At 51.0% G+C, this 19,064-nt stretch overlaps 2 protein-coding genes across 4 annotated transcripts in view; one reads left to right on the top strand and one right to left on the bottom strand.

The window, feature by feature from the left end:
* LOC122376216 (Ig-like and fibronectin type-III domain-containing protein 1) overlaps window positions 1-4,273 on the top strand; it is a 43,651-nt gene extending 39,378 nt beyond the window's left edge. For all 3 annotated transcript variants that reach the window (XM_043355999.1, XM_043356000.1, XM_043356001.1), the window contains 5 exons: window positions 604-765; window positions 1,069-1,180; window positions 1,997-2,193; window positions 2,663-2,835; window positions 3,487-4,273. In XM_043355999.1, coding sequence (XP_043211934.1) covers window positions 604-765; window positions 1,069-1,180; window positions 1,997-2,193; window positions 2,663-2,835; window positions 3,487-3,630 — 788 coding nt within the window. In that variant the 3' untranslated portion in view covers window positions 3,631-4,273. The remainder of the gene's footprint in view (window positions 1-603; window positions 766-1,068; window positions 1,181-1,996; window positions 2,194-2,662; window positions 2,836-3,486) is intronic.
* Window positions 4,274-6,037: 1,764 nt separating this feature from the next.
* LOC122376217 (stress-activated protein kinase JNK-like) lies at window positions 6,038-18,290 on the bottom strand (the record flags this gene model as incomplete). Its single annotated transcript, XM_043356002.1, is given in 9 exon segments — window positions 6,038-7,261; window positions 7,826-8,019; window positions 8,639-8,763; window positions 9,437-9,595; window positions 10,079-10,208; window positions 10,698-10,832; window positions 12,530-12,619; window positions 16,375-16,482; window positions 18,161-18,290. Coding segments are annotated over 9 exon segments (1,075 nt in total), but the record flags the coding sequence as incomplete, so codon positions are not given.
* Window positions 18,291-19,064: the final 774 nt, after the last annotated feature.

The following is a 19,064-nucleotide window of genomic DNA, read 5'->3' as shown; positions in this document are numbered from 1 at the left end:
TTCATGCTTTTTGTCGCTTTTTCGCTCCTTATGAGTCATGTGATCTAATTAGAGCTTAACTAGGAACGAGGCGGATCACTTGGACGTATTCGGGAGCCGAATACGTTGTTTTGGAGCCAATAGGTTCTGACACACCATGAAAATAATACGGAGCCTAACTGAGCCTAACTCATATTTTTTCACATCATCGGCATATTTTGGGATGGTTCGGGAATTTTGTGGACGACATTCATGATTTAAAACGTCAGCCGGCGATTGATTGTTCCGTCCACAGATGGCTCTGACCACCACGACTGCTCCTCTGTTCGCGGTGTTAACTAGTTCTCCGTGCCACTAATAGATGGCTCTGACCACCGCAACTGCTGCTCTATTCGCGGTGTTAACTATTTGTATTTGACAATAGCAGACACTCTACAGCAACGCGTAGCTTTTACGTGTCCTTAGTCAGAGATGAATAAAAGAGCAAGGCAATGATGTCGCATAAACACACACACACAATGACACACCCCCACACACAGTACACACAGTCACGCATACAAGTCATCGTCGAGTAAAAATACGTTTCACAGCTCTTTTAAAACTAGTTCTCCGTTTCGTCCACAGATGGCTCTGACCACCGCGACTGCTGCTCTGTTCGCGGCATCCCCGACCACTGCCTCTCGTGGTGTAAGGGCCTGGACAATTTCGACCACCGACTACTGCTCGACCCCGACTGTATCACAATCTACGCGGCCGATATCGTCGGCTGCTTCCACGAGGGAAAAGGTAACCGAAGACGTAAAAAAAAAAGACAGACACGCATAATCAAGGGATTGCCCGATATTGGATGAAAGGCAATTAGGCCTTAAAGCTAGACCTTAGAAATAAGAAACGAACATGAATCCTTTTCTCGCAAAGGGCAGATAACCTGTTCATTATTTAGACCTCAGTGCATAGAACTCGACATCAAAATTACATAGCAAAACAATCATCCAGGGTCCCGGCAGGATCAGGTCGACTCCCTGTGCACCAGTGACGTCATATTCGTGTATGTCTAGTGCTCCAGTGACGTCACGCTGTGTTTTTCAGACCTGCTCCCCGGTCGGCCGCGGAACGTTGTGGCCACAAAGCTGAATGCCACGGCAGCACTGGTACGGTGGGAGGAGCCGGTCAGGACGGGAGACCACGCTGTCTCTTACAGGTTGGTGTGTGGGGCATCATTAGAGGGGGAGTGGTTGGAAGGGGATTCAGGGCAGGGCATATTTTAAGGCACTTACTGCGTCCCATTCTGGGACGCAGCCCCCTCGCCTTGGGACGTAGCCCCTGCTGATTTGGCCCACTGCGTCCCTACCCTGTGCCGTGTCCGGTTCCCTGACCTGTGCCCTGCTGTGTGCCCTGACCTGTACCCTTCCCTCTAAAATGTCCTGTGTCTTGCCCTGTAATCTGCCGTGCCCTACTTTCTGCCCTCATCAGTGCCCTACTCTGTTCCTTGCCCTGTGCCCTTAGTCGTAGCGCGTGCCCTCTGCTCAACTTTGGGACGCAGTAAAAATTTGTTAAAATATGCCCTGATTCAGGGAAGGGGGTGGTCAGATGAGGGGGCGTGTCAGATTGAGAGTAGTCAGTCGTCAGAAGACGGGAAGGGAGCGGGTGATGCACCAACAAGGAATGCAGGCTGCGTGACCGGATGACAGTGAGTTGGTGGATAGTGGCAAGATTACTTGTGGTACCGGTTAAAGGGTTAGGTCCAACCACCAAAACATTAGGTGAAGGTGACCCCATGGACCGGCAGAAGCCAGTTTATATATAAATTATCAACGGGATGGTCGAAGCTCATCGTCGTCCAGCTCCTATGCTGGCCTGACCCCTCAAAAACCCCATCTGAACCCCGACTGAGCCCTCGCTCGCTCGTTGTTCAGTGAGAATGCGGGCTGGTGTTGACCCTGGCTCCTGTCTGACCCCTATCTACCCCCTCCCCCAGGGTGCGCTGGTGTTGACCTTGACCCCACCCCTCCCCCAGGGTGCGCTGGTGGCCGCGGGGTGCCTCCAGTTCGGCCCATCTGGACACCCGGCGCACCTCCCACCTCCTGACAGGACTCGAGACAGGCGAGCAGTATCAGGTGGCCATCCGAGCCGCCAACAGACGAGGCGTGAGCCTGGAGACAACGGCAGAGGTCCGAGAGGAGGGCACGGACCCGGAGAGGAGTGTGGAGCAAGGTACGAGAGAGAGAGAGAGAGAGAGAGAGAGAGAGAGAGAGAGAGAGAGAGAGAGAGAGAGAGAGAGAGAGAGAGAGAGAGAGAGAGAGAGGGAGAGAGAGAGAGAGAGGGAGAGAGAGAGAGGGAGAGAGGGAGGGAGGGAGGGCTGACCAGTGGTTGCAGGCTAACCACGCAATTTCGTGAGTGTGAGTATGATAGGCTCTCTTTTTATATCCGATTCATAGCAATTTGATTCATATGCCGGCCCTGGTGGCGCAGTTGGTGATACGTTAGTTCGGCGTTCGAGAGGACCCGGGTTCGATTCCCGGCGCCGCCCAGCCCCGGAGGATCATGCGAATAAAATGAAATGGCAATGGTCACACGGATTGTTACACTGATTGTCAGTCACACTGCGTCTGTGTTACACTGATTGTCAGTCCCCCTGCGCCTGATGTGCGCCCCCCCCCCCCCCTGACCCCGGTGCCCCCAGGGCCGGCCCCCGGCACCAGCTCCGTGCTGGTGCCGGCGCTGACGCTGACCGTGCTGGTGATGGTGCTGGTGGCCGCGTTGGTGTGGGTGGTGCGCCGACGTCGGCTCAGACGCGGTCCCGGGGCGCACGTCAGCTTCACCAACCCCGCCTATGTGCGGGAAGGAGCGATACAGGTGACTGGGGAGGGGAGGAGAGGGGAGGGAGGGAGGGAACGAGAGAGGGAGGGAGGGGAGGGGAGGGAGGGAGGGAGTGTCGCAGGTGACTGGGGAGGGGAGGAGAGGGGAGGGAGGGAGGGAGGGGAAAGGTAGGAGAGAAAAAGGTGCCGCGGGGTATGAAAACGAGATTTGTTTGTTTTGTTTGTTTTGTTGGATTACGCCTTTTCGGTCCGACAGACCATTTCAGAGCCGGAAGGATAATAGGAATTAGGGGGACAACGGTCCGGAGGATGGAAACGACAGAACGTTGGGGATATGAAAAGGAGAGAAACTTTATATACTTTGTCACTCATTCAAACGTAAGTTTGGAACTTAACATTGTCTTCGACATAGTACGAAAGCCCTACGACTAATATCGTAGAATAATTATCGATATAGACGTGTTTAGTTATACTCGTAGCATTCCTGTAAGTGTTACCCATGTGAAAGGTTTGTTTTGTTTTGTTTTGTTGGGTTAGGCCCTTTCGGTCGACAAGACCATTGCAGAGCCGGAAGGATGATAGGAATTAGGGGGAGACATTGGTCTGGGCAGGCACCCTAGTGAGTCGCCGGGGCTGAGCCCGTCCCATGTGAAAGGCTTACTTTTTCGGTGTCTTTTGTTTTCTGCAGGAGTCGACCGAAGCTACTCTAACGGATAAATCCGGTGGCGACGGCAGCGCCCCTGGCGGCGGTCAGCACAGTACAGACTCCGACGACGGCTGGCACGAGACAGCGCTAGAGACGCCGGTGTTGGGTCGTGACGAACATTTGTGATGTGATCTCATTGAGTTTGAGTCGGAGCCGTTGCCAGGACTGCTCTAACGGAGTGAAGGCGAGTCAGCGCGACTCACTGACTCAGGCGAACTCAACACTCATAATGGAATCCATACTGAGTCATTAATGCCAAGTATGGGGTGGAAACTCCGCGACTTCAATGCCCTCAGGGCATTGAACAGACTCACAGCCGTGCCCGCTGCAATACTGAGGTGTATGACACTTCTCACTTTATACGGGATTGTTCAGTGTTGCGTGATTGACTATTCATTAGGTAGGTATGAGCTACATGTCAATGTGTCACGCATTTTGTAACGAATCAAGTCGTTATTTTTCTAACGCTTTGCTACCTATATAGTCATTTTTTTATTAGACAGTTTAGAGCAGAAAGGTCACAGATAATGTGTGAGGTAATATTTGTAGCCAATGTATGTATCTATTGCTTACTGCTTAGTATGTTTCGACTGAAGAATGTTTAAAAATCGCCAGTGTTGGTTGAAACGACATAACGATTTATTCATGTCTCATTCGATCACCGAGCATTGACGATTAGATGCTACTTATGTGACCTACCTGACCCTGACGTATGTTATATCAATATGATAGCATTGATAATGATGCACAATAAAGTATCCAACAATGACACATTGACTTATGATTCGCTCCGTGTTAATCGCACCCGATAGCACCAGGGGTGCCCGATTACGTCCGGCAGCGTGCGCCGTGCGCCGTGCAGCAGTAGGGTTGAGAGACCACGAAAGGTCTGTTTGAGGTAGAAATATCAGTGGTAGTGTCATATCCAACTACGAAGTTCATAAAATTTGAGCTGCATTCAGTGTCACTAGTCCCCAGTATTTGTATCATATCCGGTGTTACAGTCTCGGGTTCCCAGTACTTGTGCTGTACGTACTACGCAGTGTTCCCCAATGTTAGTGTCATACCCGGTGTTAGTCTCCAGTGTCAGTGTCATACCCGGTGTTACAGTCCCCAGTGTTAGTGTTGTATCCAGTGTTACAGTCCCCAGTGTTTGTGTCATACCCGGTGTTACAGTCCCCAGTGTTAGTGTCATACCCGGTGTTACAGTCCCCAGTGTTAGTGTTATATTCAGTGTTACAGTCCTCAGTGTTAATGTCATATCCAGTGTTACACTCCCCAGTGTTAGTGCCATATCCAGTGTTACAGTCCCCAGTGTTAGTCTTATATCCAGTGTTACAGTCCCCAGTGTTAGTGTTATATCCAGTGTTACTGTCCCCAGTGTTAGTGTTGTTTCCAGTGTTACAGTCCCCAGTGTTAGTGTTGTTTCCAGTGTTACAGTCCCCAGTGTTAGTGTTGTTTCCAGTGTTACAGTCCCCAGTGTTAGTGCTTTATCCAGCGTTACAGTCCCCACGGAGAGTGTCGTATATACATAGGTACCCACTACCTAAGGTTAGATAAGAGTTGTAAGCATGTCAGATACCCCAACTGTTCTCATCCTTGGTTTGACCATAGTTCTGTTTTCCATAGTTTTTAACCAACGCTCAACCCAAGCGTTGGTTAACTACTATGGACGTCAAACCCCTTGAGACCCCACTTTTTTGCGATAATTTTTAAATGCGTCAACTCTCGTTGACAATATTCTGGCAATGTGTGTTTTAGAACCTGCCAAAACTTTTATTACTAAGGTATTTTGACGCCAAACGATTATGAAAGGTACTTCTCATTCACACGTTATGTTAAATTTCACGGAACAAATCTGCTGTTTGGGTAGAGGCTACACGCTCATGGGGCGGAGCCACGTAATGACGTCAGCACTAAGCTCCGCCCTACCCCTCCGGCGCTCCTTGCCCGGCGACCGGTCACTCGCGTCTCTCGCTCCATTCAGGCTTGATGGTGGGCGGTAGCTGGTAGCGGTAGCGGGCGCTGGTAGATGACATTAAGAGCAGATGGCGCTGGTGGCGGGGCTCGAGTGTGGCCTAGCGCAAGCCTCTGCCCGGGCCTGAATTGACCTTAGCATTACGAGTGAATGAGAAGTACCTTTCATAATCGTTTGGCGTCAAAATACCTTAGTAATAAAAGTTTCGGCAGGTTCTGAAACACACATCGCCAGAGTATTGTCAACGAGAGTTGACGCATTTAAAAGTAATCGCAAAAAAGTGGGGTCTCAAGGGGTTTGACGTCCATAGTAACTCGGTATCGGTTACTTTGTCTCGCCGGTTGGTTAAAGTATAAGTACCCTTGGGTTGGTTGTAAAACAGTGTCACATGTTGGGCTTTCCAACATGATTTGTGGACTTCGATATTTTCCGATTGCTTCTGATGCACACGCAGTCCGTTGAAAGTCACGTTTTTTTTAGCATCAATGGATAATTCGTGTTTTCTTTTCCTTGTTTTCCTCCGTTCCTCTCTCTCTCTCTCTGCAGAGCCGCCGCCGTGACCGTGTGTCTATATTGGTGCCTCTCGCGGCGTCCCGCCCCGCCCCTCTCCCTCCACCATGCAGCCCTCTCTCTCTCAGATGATATCACGTGACTCGGATCAGCTGTGACGCCAACGGACGCGTCGCCACCATGGTAACGCCAGCTGACCACCGCGCGGCTGTCCACAATCGTCATGGCAACGACGCTGCCCGGCCTGAAGGCTACCTCTAGCCAACAGCTGAGCGTCCATAGCAACAGGCCGGCGGCCGTTGCCATGACGACGCCAGCGGTCGCTGGCACGGCGCCAGAAGCGCGGACGTCGTCAGCTGAGTGAACGCCTGAGGCGACGTCATAACAACGCCCAGGAGCGCGGCTCGGCCTCGGAAGACCGAAAACTCGCCGGCGGCGGGAATCGAACCCGGGACCGACAGCGGCGCCCACTCGCACGGCGATCACAGCGGGCAGTCTCTCACACCTGTCACGCACGCGTCAATACCACGCACGCCGCGGCTACAATCGCCGGAAAAAACAGCACATACCGGCCGGGCGGACGTCGTAACCTATATGAAGCGGGCCCAAACAGCGGGTAATGTTACCAAACCAGGCAACAGAACCACCGGCCACCGGTCTACCATACAACAAGTAACGGCCTAAAACAACGTGCCACATAATTATTATAAAAAAGCCGTATCTCGATAAAATCTACCAATGCGGGCCACCGATTCCACGCACCGAAAAACCAATCTGCGGCTGCGGCCGCTGACACACCAAAGCACCCCCATTCGGCGGCGGGCCGGCGTCTAAAAACCGACAATCAGAAGGTCCATGTCTGGATAACGTAACGGATCAGTGGGGCCGTCTCTAGATAACGCTAACATTGGGTGAGCAGCGGTGTAACGCCATCCTCCGTCGGCGGCGGTTAGCGGCGCGGACGTCTCTGCTGCGCGGCGCGGACGTCTCCGTCGCGTCGCGGACGTCTCCACCGCGCCGCGGACCTCTCCGTCGCGCCGCGGGCGTCTCCGCCGCGCCGCGTACGTCTCTGGCGTCTCTGCCGGCGCGGTGACACGGGTCGGGCGCCGCGGACGTCTCTGTCGGCGCGGGCCGGCGCGGTGACACGGGTCGGGCGCCGCTGGGTGCCGGGGGACCGACTGGCGGACGGGCGGCCCCGCCGATCAGCACGGCGGCTGGCACCAGCCCATTTTGACGCGCCACTTTGTCCACCAGTCGGCCGCCTCCTACCTGTAAGGGGGCAGAGGAGGGGGGGGGGGGGGTCAGAGGAGAGAACAGGCTGAGGTAGCTCAAACCAGGGGTGTGCATAAATTAATGCCACACGAAGTCATGAATGAGTCAGACTAAGGGGTTAGAAGTAAGAAGGATGTCAATTTAAATCATTGCCTCACATCCAAAATGACGAAATCGGCGGAAGTTCTAAGAGCTTTACACAAACGACGTCCTAAGCATGTTTTATAAGTTGTTCCCTCCATTTCCCACCCACCCCACAAGGGGAGTGTTCGAAGCCGTTCCCGCCAACTCTCTTTCTCCCATCTCCATCACCAAAATACTTTTCCACGTGGCGACATTGTTTGAACCCGTCCCCACTATCCCTCACCTGCGCGGGGCGGCTGGCGGCGCGGCGTTGACTGTATCTATAATTCTGCGCCTCACCTGCGCGGGGCCGCTGTCTGCGCTGGTCTGTATCAATAATTCTGCCGCTCACCTGCGCGGGGCGGCTGGCTGCGCTGGTCTGCTGTGTCCCTCACCTGCGCGGGGCGGCTGGTCTGTATCTATAATTCTGCCCCTCACCTGCGCGGGGCGGCTGTCTGCGCGGCGTTCGGCTGGTCCACGTTGGCATTAGCGGCCATGGGCCCGGCACCGGCAGCCCCCAGCGAGTTGTGGGTGCTCTCGTAGTCCATGACCTCCTTGTAGATGAGGTCTTTCCACTGCTCCACTGTGTGCTCCCGCTCGTCTACCGAGTGGTCGTACGGGCCCGGCGGCGGCTGAGGGGGGGGGGGTCAGGTCAGGTCACAGAGTGGTCGTACGGGCCAGGCGGCGGCTGGCGGGCGCGGGGCGGGGGGGTCAGGTCAGGTCACAGAGTTGTACGGGCCCGGCGGCGGCTGGCGGGGGGGGGGTGTCAGGTCAGGACCACATAGTGGTCGCACGGGCCCGGCGGCGGCTGGCGGGGGTCAGGTTAGGGCAGGTCGTGTCAGGTCACTAAGTGGTCGTGCGGACCCGGCGGCGGCTGCAGGGGTAGGTCAGGCCACAGAGGACTCGGCGGAGGCTACAAAGGGGGGGACAGGTCAAGTCGGGCCATATGAGTGACGGTAGCAGCCCGGCCGCCCGGCGGCGGCTGGCGGGGGAAGGTCAGACTCAGGTCACAGAGTTGTAAGGGCTCTGCACTAACAGAGGTTAGTAAACAGTAATGCTAGGTTTTAAAAATCAAATGACTGACAACAGAACGTACGCAATAGGACAAAATACTATCCAGATATCGCACACATACCTTTGATAGAGATTATGAAACACTATGCTCAGAGTAACGACACAACAAGCCGAGCAACCCTGCTATTCTGCGTCCACCCCAGAGCGCCGTCTCGCTAAGCTGGTCTCCTCACTCACCGCGTTGACCTCCTGGTCCTCGTACCAGACGCTGATGTAGGGATGACGCAGCGCTTCCTCCACCGATATACGGCGCTCCGGGTCAATGACCAGCATCTTGGAGAGCAAGTCCCGCGCCTGAGCCGCTGTGGGGTCAGAAAGGTCAGAGCAGAGGTCAGAGAGAGGTCACAGGGTCAATGACCACTATCGTCACGCGCCTGAGCCGCTGTGGGGTCAGAGGTCAGAGGTCAGAGAGAGGTCATAGGATGGGTCACGAATCACTGAGCGGGACAAATGTCAAAGAAAAAAGTCATAGATAATTGAGTACATAACGAAGTAGGTGAGCTACCAAAGGTCAGTTGAAGCACAAGATGAATTATCAGAAGTGAACTGGCTATACGAAAGCAATAAGAGGAAAAACACACACGAGCAATTAAAAGGAAACGGCAGTTCACTATTGTCACGGACGTAAGAATGACGCAGGACGTTGTATAGTACATATGCAAAGGAAAATGAATGGATTTCCACCCAAAGCTGCGGTTGGAGTTCAAAGCAATTAGGGACATGACATTAAAATGAAATGACGCTAATTATTTGTATTTGATTTATTTAACTGCTTATGAAATTCCAGATCCAAAAGAGTTAATTAGCAAGGCTCCGATTTCTAGATATTAAATAGCACGAGAGAGGAAAAATCGAAGCTGACAACTTGAACATAAATTTAACCATCTCAAAATGAAATTGTCTACAATCATCAACTACTGTCGGTAAAGCCGCCACCCCGGGCGGGATTCGAACCCGCGCCCGCCGGCCACTGACGTTTGGTCCTGCCGTTCTCTGAGTTGTCGTCGGGGAACAGCATGTCGGGGAAGAGGCGCTCGAAGCTGTAGCCCGGGTGGCGCGGCCGGTTCTCCACATAGTTTCGCACGGTGGGTAGTAGGCGCTCCATGAACTCCCGGGACGGCGTGCCCAGCTGCTCTGTAACAGGGGGAGGCAGAGCGGTGAGGGAGAGGGAGAGAGCAGTGACCAGCTGCTGATCTGTAATAGCGGGAGGCAGAGGGGTGAGGGAGAGGGAGAGAGCGGTGACCAGCCGCTCTGTAACAGGGGAGGCAGAGCGGTGAGACAGACCGAGGGAGAGAGCAGTGACCAGCTGCCCCTCTGTAACGGGATAGGGCAGAGGGGCAAGTGAGACAGAGGGAGAGAGCAACAGTGATGTCACGAGAGGCAGAGGGGTGAACAAAGGGAGGTAGAGGATGAAGCAGTACCCATCTGCTCTGCAATGAATCTTCTTTGACACCATCCTTCCACGGCAGATACACTGTGCTTTTCCCCCGACACGGACCCCATATTCCTTTCCTCACGGTCACTAACCAATAATATTAGTTCCTCCGAAGAAGCGACAGAGTCACTATGTGTCCCTCCCCCTTCCCATCCCCCCCCAGTGATCCCTTCCGTACTAACCGATGATTTTGTTCCACTGGTCGATGTGGTCCGACCCAGGGAAGAGCACGGCACCTCGGATAATCTCGCCCATGATACAGCCGATTGACCAGATGTCCACGTTCTCCTTGTAGCCCATGCCGAGAATCACCTGCGAACATACGTCATAGTGACGTCATCACTCGTCAGATGTCCACGTTCTCCTTGTAGCCCATGCCGAGAATCACCTGTGAACATACGTCATAGTGACGTCATCACTCGTCAGATGTCCACGTTCTCCTTGTAGCCCATGCCGAGAATCACCTGTGAACATACGTCATAGTGAGGTGATCTGTGGACACATTCTCCATGTAGCCAATTTTATAGATCACCTAATATCATACCATATACGTTTTACAAGTAGAAACATGCATATCAATAAACCATTTTGAAGAAAAAAAAATAATTGCCATCAGTTGTAGTTTGTGTTTAAAATAAAGTTCTCACAAAAGCACGTTATAGGTAGCAGCTCTCCCAGCCACGTTCTAGACAAGTATTTCACACCTCAGGCACGCGGTAGTAGCGCGCCATTCTTACTCTCCCTCTCCTCGCCCTATCCCTACCTCCCTCTCTCACTAGTTCTCCACTCTCCCCCTCTCACCTCGGGGGCGCGGTAGTAGCGCGTCACCACGTAGGGCGTCATCATGAATGACGTTCCCGTAGAGCGCGCCAGACCAAAGTCCAGGATCTTGAGCGTGCAGTCCGTCTTAACCACAATATTGCTAGGCTTCAGGTCCTGCCGAAGACGGGGAAGACGGGTTAGTGACGGTCGTCCCCTCGCCCTATAACGTGATACAATGTGGCTACAAAGTAACGGTGAAATGTGATAGCAATATGCAAGCAACAGGGAGCAAAATCAGCGATACGATACAGTAAGTAAGAATACGTAAGTGTAGTATCAGAAATCCACTTGAGCAAAAAAGGATCGAAGTAAGTGGACTTCTAATGATGGTAATGATTATGAGGACAAGTTATAGGAGAGCCTAGGTCAGGTGGAATTGTGACACATTTCTAAATCACTTAGCTGAATTCTGACACGCCACGGTATATACTCTTACACAACCGAAGAGCCAATTATCAAGTGAAATGAGCACTTCATGAAGAAAGTGAGCGCACTCGCGAAATATTCCCCTAACTGCGCCTCTGGCACCCGATCCCTGCCCTGCCGTTAAAGATAGCCCGGTTCGCCCCGGTGCTGCGCGGAGCCCAGTTCGGGTTTCTCCGGCCATTACAGACTCGCCAGGGTCCGTAACGGCGTCTAATGAGTAGAGTTCGGATCGGGTTGGTGCGGGAGAGAGTTGGTGAGGCTCTGGTCACTGGCTAGGTCCGGGAGCGGACGGGGAGCCGGGGCCGTTTAGACAGAAACAGACAGCCAGTAGAGGCCGCGGACTGACAGGGAAAGAGAGGTCCGCATTTAGACTGAAAGTTACTCGTAGATCAATCCGCGGACTGACGTAGGGCTGATTCAACTCGACGAAGACGGAGAGCCAATAGCTTCATCAAAACTGAGGCGTTCAGTTGACCTTACAGCGACCGAGTGCATGGGGTGCAGCGCAAAACCCACCAAACGCATAGATACGCTACGATTTTGAAAACGGCACAAAAAGCTATACTCACTCTCAGTATACCGCTCTGCACCGTTGACACTAACAATTATAATATAATTTCGTTCATTGGGGTTTACGGGCGCGTCGACTGCGGTGGTCATTTTGCGCCCAAATTAATTATAATATAAACAATAAAACAATAAATCAAATAATTGGGGCGATCCAGGTGTTCCATAGTTCTAAAAGTATTCAGCCTGGCACAGGTTAACGGTGTTCGATTAGAAGCCCGGGCCCTCGCCTGATTTCAGCAGAACGGCTCGTGCTCCCCAGCCTCACTTTCTGCTGAGAGTGAGACCGACAGTCCGGGACTGCAGCCCAAACCGGCCATAGCAACCCCGAGCGAGACTGATCAGCCCGGCAACAGACGAAACGGGGCGCCGTCCGAACAACAGACGCAGCGGAAACTCGACAGAACGGGTGGCCAACTTCGCGAGAGTTGGGACAACTGATTGACGGCTCAAGTTCGCACCAAATTGCTCACAAAAACACACGCACAAGTTTGCTATCAATCAGATTATAGGCTAGCTGTCATAAGGATGATTTCCTCTGGGGCGGCACGAGGACATATCAAAGGCACAGACATAGTATGTCAAATTATTTTGTGAAATTAGTGACTCGGTGGATTATAATGAAAGGGCTTGGGAAAAAGCACACGGCAATGTTTCACTCCACTCCTATAAATCATGCACTGGAAGTAGGCTGAGCAGATAAGTGGCGTAGAAGTGTGCACGTACCCTGTGTATGATGCCGGCCTTATGGAGGTGTTTGATGCCACACCGACATTGGTACATCAGATAGGATATGTGTCGTAGAAGTGTGTACGTACCCTGTGTATGATGCCGGCCTTATGGAGGTGTTTGATGCCACACAGACATTGGTACATCAGATAGGATATCCGCTCGTGGTCCAGATCCAGCTGAAACGAGAAGAAATCACCAGTCACAATGGGTAGTCACAGTGACGCACTTTGGACTGCAACGGTCCGGTTACCAGTCACAGCAGTTCACCAGTAATGAACTAATGAAAACAGCAAACGCAAGTAAAATAGGAAGGGTATCAACACAACACGTAAGCAACAGTTACCATGCTTCAAACAACAACAACAACAACAACAACAACAACAACAACAACAACAACAACATCAAACTAAAGGATCGGCTAGAAACGGGACAGACAAGCGTGAAAACTGACGACAAAACAAATTACCAGTCACGAGAGGATAACATTTCAGTTTCACAGCTAGCAGCCGTATATAGTGTACCTAATAATCGGGTCCCAATGTCAAGTCCAAGCACTCTCAAGTTAGGTAACTAGAGGAAGTGAGTATCTGCAGTGTCTCTCTCTCCCTCTCCGTCGCCGCCGTCTTCCCTCATCTTTCCTTTCCATCCACCCAATCACAGAGCACCACCGCCGGCTGCGTGAGGTCCCGACCACAAAAACACCGCCAACGCGTCATCAGCCCCCACCGCCATCGACCGATGACGTCACAGTGACGTCATACAGCCACAGCAGCGGCTCTGTCCGGCCGGGCTACCACAGACTAGGACCAGGGGTCCAATGAACAGAAGGGAAATGGAGCGAGCGTAGTGGGAAAGGAAATGCACTTGACCCCACTAGAAGGTAGGGTTATCATGAAAAGCGGCTTGGCTAGGCAGTCGCTAGGCATCATTTTTGGAGACATGGACTGACATGGTGGTGTCAAATATGAAGAATTCAAGATTCCTTGCGAAAGTAATGGCGGAGATGTGAGACTTATATCAAAAGATCGCCGGATATGAGACTTCTGGAGCGCGATCGTGAGCTATAAAGGACATCTGGTGGGAATAATGAACACTGAACAGGCTGGGATATTTGGTGGTCCGGCGATCAGACTGACCGAAAGGTAGGTGGGAAGCGATGAAACACCGAGGAAGGCAGTGCAGAACGGGAACTTTATCTGAGGAACTTCATAAGGGAACAGAGGAACTTTATCTGAACATGGGAACAGAGGGCACTGAGTGTGCGAAAAGGTTCAAGAACACATAGGACCGACTCTTTAAAGAGCCGAGGCTCCCCGAAGTCGAACCTGAGGACGGTAGATGCAGGGAGGCAATCGCGAAGTGAACTTCACTGTTTCAAACGTCAAAGCGATACATACAGTACGAAAAGTGACAAATATCATCAGAGACAGATATCAATGATCAATCAATCAAATCAATCTTAAGTGGGGGAAAAAATGAAAAAGAGCAGCCAAACCTAAAAAACAAAAGAATACTGTATACGCCAAGCGCACACACACCACGTAACGGTCGCAATAAAAGCATGCAGCTTGACATTTACTGAACTCGCTTCGTCATGCAGATCTGCTAGGAATACACAAAGCTTAGTTATATTTACAGATACAGCCTTAGTCAATAGCATCAAGCACTAGCGCTTGCATGGCTAGCCTAACCCCAAACAAGTTTTTTTACTTAGTTAACCTGCGCCCCACTGGGGTCTGCGTATAGCACGCCCTACTGAGGGGGGGGGGTATGAAGGGGGGCTATTCATAGCCCCCCCCCCTCCTAACTCCGAAACTACTGGGCCGATCGTCAAAATTCAAACGGCGTCTGATAGCCCCGGAAAAACTGTCGAACGAAACCCAATTTCATTGACCTCGAGGTCACCGATGACGTCACAGGTTAGGTAAAAGTAAAAATTATTAGCATTTTGGCTTCTTCACGTTTTGGGCTCTGGCCGCCGTCTTACAAGTCAGATCAGGCTCATTTTTGGTTCACACACTCGTGAACAGATGCTCTAGATACTCTGAGGGTACCAAATTTGTACTATGATTTTCAGGTCAAGGTCAGGTCATCACAGGTCACGAAAATATTATATCATCCGTCGGTCACGTGACACATGTTTTATGGTCCATTTAGGCCAAACATTTCGAATTTGATGTCGTATGTGTTATTCGAGGTCATTTTGAGTCAGATTTAGCTTAGGTCAGGTCACTTTCAGGTCAAAAAAGGTCAAATTTTGAAGTTAAAATTTTTCAACAAAAAAGGTGTCTATTGGATGCAGTTTGAGCTCAGGAACACGGTGGTGCTATTTATGTTGGCGTACGATGTCAAATTCGTGCTGAAAAATGGATTTGAAAAATTAATAATTGGTCATTTTTTGCAATAATGCGTATAACTTGGCCATTTTTAAGATATTTAGCTAAAACATGCTAGAGTTAGTCATAATAATGCGTTCTATCACATATATTCCGGTTTTTCGAAAAGTCAAAACAAAAATTGAAAAAAATGTAAAAATATAAATTTTGAATTTCATTATATAAAATTTTCGAAATTTTCAAAATTTCGAAAATTCGAGATAGCAGTTTGATAGCGCAGTCTATTCTGAGTCCTTTCATGCAAAGAAATTGGATCTAGCTTAAAAACAGCTCTTGGGAGCGATTGCCGTGGTTCAATGTTTTGCGTCGAAATCGGCCGAACATGACGTCACTCTGACGTCATTTCCGGCCGACCTATGGTAGGTACGAAGTTCAAATTTTGACACAAGGTGTCAAATTGATGCAGCCGAAGGTACAGAAAGTTTGGCGTCAATACGTCAAGCGGTTTGGAAGTTATTGCAGAAAAAAGGGAGGGGGGGGGCTATAAATAGCCCCCCCCCCCCCAGTGGGGCGCGGGTTAACATAGGTTACCAGATACGTCTTCTACATGGGCAATGGCATCCCTCAAGCAAGCTCTACAGCTCAAAAGCTCAGGCATGCACCTCAAGCATCAAGCACCATCCAGGCACCAAAAGTTTCGGTGGCAGCCCCTTATGTAGCAGTGGGAGGGCTGCACTTGTCCGCTTACCACTGCCAGCATCGATAGCACCTTCATTCAGCGGAGCTGACCACAACATAACACCAGCAGCATTGACAAGCTGCCTGCGCGGAACAAAGAAGCTTCTGGAGCTTTCGAGTTTGGAAAGTTTTCAAGCTTCCTAAGCTCCCAGTGCGGACAAACAAACAGTTTTAAGGAGTTGACGACGGGCTCCAAAAGCTCCCAGCACAGAAGGACGGAACCAAAGCGTCGCTGTGTGCCTTTACGAGCTCCGAGCAGGGGAAGAACCTAGAGCGTCGTCATCTGCCTTCCAAAGCTTCCAGCGGGAATGAAGAAAGCAAAGGCGTGACAATCATTTTGAGTAGATACCAGCAGAGGAGGTGCCTTTGGGGGTCTTCGAAAGCTAACAGCGTGGACGATCAAATCCAAAGCATCAGTGTTTGCCTTCGAAAGCTTCGTGCGCGGACAGGCGAACCCAAATAGTCACCGTCGGCCTTTGCAAACTCCCAGTGGGGATAGATGAACCCAAAACATCCATGTCCCCTTCATAAGCTCCAAGCTAACCAAGCTTCATAAGCTCCTAGCTATGACGGACAAACCCAAAGCGTCGCCATGTGCCTTGCTAAGCTCCCAGCGTAGATGAGCAAATCCAAAGCGTCACAGTGTGCCTTCGTAGGCTCCCTAAGCAGACAGACTGACGAACCCCAAACGCCACCCAAAGCGTCGCCATGTGCCCTCGAAAGCTCCCAGCGGTGGCGGACGAAGCTCCTGAAGCTCCCTGGGCTCGGACGGACAGACCCAGGGCGCCGCGGTGTGCCTCCGAAAGCTCCCCTAGCTCGACGGACAGACTGGACCCGTCTGCACCTACCCCAGTTACCTGGATCACTTGGCAAAGGTTGGCGTCCATCAGCTCCATCACTAAGTAGACGTCCGAGAACTCGTCCAGCGTCTTTTGCGGCGTGAACGCGTTCAGCAGGCCGATTATCTGTGAAGGGGAGAGGTGGGTTAGCTCAGCAGGGGAGATTATCGGCGGCAGCGGAGAGACGTGGGTTAGTTCAGCGGGCCGATTATCTGTGAAAGGGAGAGGTGGGTTAGCTCAGCGGGACGATTATCTGAGGCAGGGGAGAGGTGGGTTAGTTCAGCGGGACGATTTCTAGGAACAGGAGACGTGGGTTAGTTCAGCAGGCCGATTATCTGGGGAGGCGGGGAGAGGTGGGTTAGTTCAGCAGGCCGATTATCTGAGGAGGCAGGGGAGAGGCGTGGGTTAGTTCAGCAGGGGAGATTATCTGAGGAGGCAGCGGAGAGGCGTGGGTTAGTTTAGCAGGCCGATTATCTGAGGAGGCAGCGGAGAGGCGTGGGTTAGTTTAGCAGGCCGATTATCTGTGAAGGGGAGACGTGGGTTAGCTCAGCAGGCCGATTATCTGTGAAAGGGAGAGGTGGATTAGTTCAGCAGGACGATTATATGAGGAGGTAGGGGAGACGTGGGTTAGTTTAGCAGGGGAGATTATCTGAGGCGGGGGGAACGTGGGTTAGTTCAGCAGGCCGATTATCTGAGGAGGCAGGGGAGAGGTGGGTTAGCTCAGCGGGACGATTATCTGCGGCAGAGGAGAGGTGGGTTAGAGAAACAGGTCGACAGATGGGCAATAATGACATACAGATACATGGATGGGATAGATCATCAGGTAGACAGATAGTCAAGACAAGCAGGTACATCAACGCATAGAGAGTGAGCGAGGCAAATAGAGACAACATCGCGAGGCACATCTTAGGCATAAAATGGCTACCACGATATAACGTGGTAGCCTTTTTACAATACAATACAATCGTCATCATAAGCCGTGGATACGGTACGAGTGCTATAAGGTATGCATTACAAGGCAACGAATGTAGTATTATGAAATAATGCAATGCAATGCAAAAAGTACCGTATCTTGAATACTGCCACAGACGTTATGCCACCGGGGCCTATCACGACTATTGCTATCGTAAGAAACGGAACTATCGCACGAGAATAGCCCGGATCATATGCTATCAATATTCCAAAATGGGCTATGCAGACAATCGTAACGAAGGCAATAAAGAGCTGGTGGATAAAGTACCTTTGGCGGAGCGACACTGTTCCCATATCAAGGGATTAATGCTGCTCTGGTTAATATAATTACCCTCATTTGTAGATCACATTGTAATTTTACACGCTTAAGTGTAGTGGGAAATCAGTCGTTACGGTAAGATCAGAACATAGGGAGAAATACGAATATAACATATGGTCTGACATAAATGAAAATTGAGCAGGAACAAATCAAAGAAGATATAGACGAAAGCAAAGAACGAATATAGGGGAGAGAAGAGGGAGGCAGACAGGGAGGGAAGGAACAAAGGAAGAAAAGAGGGAAGGAGAGAGAGAGAGAGAGAGAGAGAGAGAGAGAGAGAGAGAGAGAGAGAGAGAGAGAGAGAGAGAGAGAGAGAGAGAGAGAGAGAGGAGAGAGAGAGAGAGAGAGAGAGAGGAAAGGAGGGTAAGGGAAGGGAAAGACAGAGATAGATATTTAAAAGATCGAGAGATAGTGAGAGACAGACAGAAACATACAAGACAGAAAAGTCAGAGACATAGATGGTGAGATACAGTAAGAGTGACGGGCTCACGGCCCCTCGCGGCGCCCACTCACGTTCTTGTGGCTGACGAGTTTCATGAGTTTGAACTCGCGGTAGGCGCGCTTGGCGTGCGTTACATTCTGGAATGGCCGGCTGAGCTTCTTGATAGCCACCTGGTGGTTGGTGACCGTATCCAACGCAGAACTGCGAGAGAAAAAACAAACAGCGGTGTGTTAGCAGTGAGCACACGCACTAGAGTAAACATACCTACAGACAGACAGACAGAGATGATATATTAGCACAGCACATGACGAAAACTATGAGCAATGTCGAAATATATGGCCATAACGTTGATCGATGTGCTACGTTGTGCTGGGGCGAAAGACAACTAACTGATCAAACGGCCATCAAGGTAACATAGACAATATTTTCGAGAAAAAAAAAAGAAAATACATTTAGCACGTAGCCAGCTAAAATGCAGCTATGTCCCGGAGCGACTAAATATGGCCCCGACGTTAACCGATGCTGTTCCAGGACCAAAGTGGAAAACAAGCTAAATGACATCTATGGCCACGGCAAAATGATACCCATAAACCACAAGAATACACATTGGGACAATCAGCAATGACAAATGAGTCTCTTATGTAGGGGAGCCAGGAAAACATTTGAGTGGAAACTAACACACAGCGGCCAAATGTTGTTATCATTGCGTCGGTGTGGAAACAAACTGAGCAACCACAAGGCTGATTTATGCGATTAATTAGCATAAATTGGCAAACAAAGACAGCCTATGTCATTCGATAACATCCTCTACAGGGTGTCCCAAAAGTTCGTTCTCACATTATGTTTGCATGTGAAACAGAGTACATTGCGTTTTGATATGTTTATGACCCCTCAATGTGCTCCCCATTTAATAGGCAAACACATGAATACATGCAGTGGCATGCCAACCGGCATGTTTGGCTGCATAGCAGGCTT

Source organism: Amphibalanus amphitrite, unplaced genomic scaffold, assembly GCF_019059575.1.
Source record: "Amphibalanus amphitrite isolate SeventyFive unplaced genomic scaffold, NRLGWU_Aamphi_draft 002055F_arrow, whole genome shotgun sequence".
NCBI classification, from domain to species: Eukaryota; Metazoa; Arthropoda; class Thecostraca; order Balanomorpha; family Balanidae; genus Amphibalanus; species Amphibalanus amphitrite.
Note: the sequence above shows the minus strand (reverse complement) of the source record. Positions and strands in the feature narration are given on the sequence as shown.